At 35.0% G+C, this 1,955-nt stretch overlaps 1 protein-coding gene across 1 annotated transcript in view; it reads right to left on the bottom strand.

Annotated features, from left to right (window-relative positions):
- WDHD1 (WD repeat and HMG-box DNA binding protein 1) overlaps nucleotides 1–1,955 on the bottom strand; it is a 98,724-nt gene that overhangs the window by 80,207 nt on the left and 16,562 nt on the right. The window contains exon 3 of the mRNA XM_012663740.1: nucleotides 38–189. Coding sequence (XP_012519194.1) covers nucleotides 38–189 — 152 coding nt within the window. The remainder of the gene's footprint in view (nucleotides 1–37; nucleotides 190–1,955) is intronic.

Below are 1,955 nucleotides of genomic sequence, written 5' to 3'. Positions count from 1 at the left end.
TAACATTATTTCCTTTTCTGATGTCAAAGAGCCTTACCTAGATCCAGCAGCAATTTTAGTGCCATCCCCATTAAAGACCACATGGTTTGCATTTGTAGTGAAGCGAGTCAATATACCATCTGGAACTCCTTCAGGAAATGTGTGCACTTGAATAGTATTATTAGAAACTGCAGTGACCAATTTTCCATTCTACAAGAAAAATAAAGGTAAGAAACATTGGCAAAAACAAATCCAAATCACTTGGGAGTCTCTCCATAATTAAAAATCCAGTAAAAAAACATAAAAACTTAAAAATGTAGTTCAGGTCAAGGGAAAAATTATCACTCATTATACAACTTTCCTGAAACGTACATTAGCAAGAAAAATTTGCTAGCTTTAGAAAACTTAATTTTACCTTCACCAGCCAATCTTTTAGCCTCCGATTTTTCTTTTACTTCTGGCAAGAAAAATATTTAAACAGTACTTTTATGGATCCCAAGGAGACTAGAGAGTTTTTCAGAGAAAACATAGCTAGTCTCGAGGAAAGAAGGGATCGGTAGGCATGGCCGTAATGGCTACTATAGTGTTGTCCTGTGTTTCTGCAATAAAATCATTATATGTCTTTTTGTAGGGTAAAGTCTGAATGCAGAATCCATGGCAGAGACTGGAGTGATGTGTCTACAAGGCAAGGAATGCTAAGGATTGTCACAACCACCAGAACCTAGAAGACAGGAAGGGAACAGAGTCTCCCTCAGAGCCCCAGGAAGAGTCACTCTTGCTGACACCTAGAATTCACTTACTGTAAACTAAGCCCTAATACTGGGATTAGCAATATTTATCATCTTTGCCAATCTGACAGAAAAAAAAAAAAACCCAATTGTTGAATTTGGACTTCATTGCTTATTAGCAAAATTTAGCTTATATTTAATGTATGTTGGTCATTTATATTTTTTCTTCTGGGAATGTATTTTCCATTATATATGATCATTTTAAAAAGAATATCTAAATTATCTAAATACCATCTCATCTACATTAAATGATCCTGGTTTAGAAAAAATATGAATCCTGTGGAAAGATTTTTGTACCCAAATACAATATACTCAAGTTAAAAGTCATCACAATAAAAACCTTAGGGGTTTGTAGATACTTATTTCCAAAGTCCTTCTGAACATGTCTTCATTCTCAAAGTAACCTACATCTCATTCCCATGTTTGTCTCACATGAAACATCAGAAAAATGGGAATATGAATATATATTGAAAAAGTTAATGAAACATTCCTTTTTCCTAGAACAATTCCTTCAGTTATCTTAATTAGTGAATATCTTACTCTGTTTTGTGCTGCTGTAACAAAACAACACAGACTGAGTAATTTATAATGAACAGAAATTTACTGGCTCATGATTCTGGAGGCTGGGAAGTTCAAGATCGAGAAGCCAGCATATGGAGAGGGCCTTATTGTTGTGTCATCCCATGGCAGAAGGGCAAAGAAAGGATGAGAGAGAGCGCAAGAGGACCAGACTTTCCCCTTTATAATGAACCCACTCCTGAGATAATGGCATTAGTCCATTCATGGGACGAGAGTCCTCATGGCCTAATCACCTCTCACTAGGCCTCACCTCCCAACATTGTTGCATTGGGGATTAAGTTTCCAACACATGCTTTTGGGGAGACACATTAAAACCATAGCAGGGAGCTAAAAACACCACTGAGATTTCCCTCAAAAGAAAAAAGGGAGCATTTAAACCTTTCTCAAAAGAAAAGCATAGTTTTCATCCATATATTTTAATTAGTTCACTATTAATAGCCATTAATCACTTTTAACAAACCATTCAGAGTTTACCTTTGAAAATTGTAAGCAAGTTATGGCATTATTACGTTTTAAAATATTATTTCATAAGAGAAACAAAAACATACATCTATATTCAAAACTTCTATAAAAGTATTTTTCACCTAAGCATAAAAATCACATGCCAGG

The sequence above is a fragment of the Propithecus coquereli genome, unplaced genomic scaffold (assembly GCF_000956105.1).
Source record: "Propithecus coquereli isolate 6110/MARCELLA unplaced genomic scaffold, Pcoq_1.0 Scaffold83, whole genome shotgun sequence".
In the NCBI taxonomy this organism is placed as follows: domain Eukaryota; kingdom Metazoa; phylum Chordata; class Mammalia; order Primates; family Indriidae; genus Propithecus; species Propithecus coquereli.
This window is presented reverse-complemented; position numbering and strand designations above follow the sequence as displayed.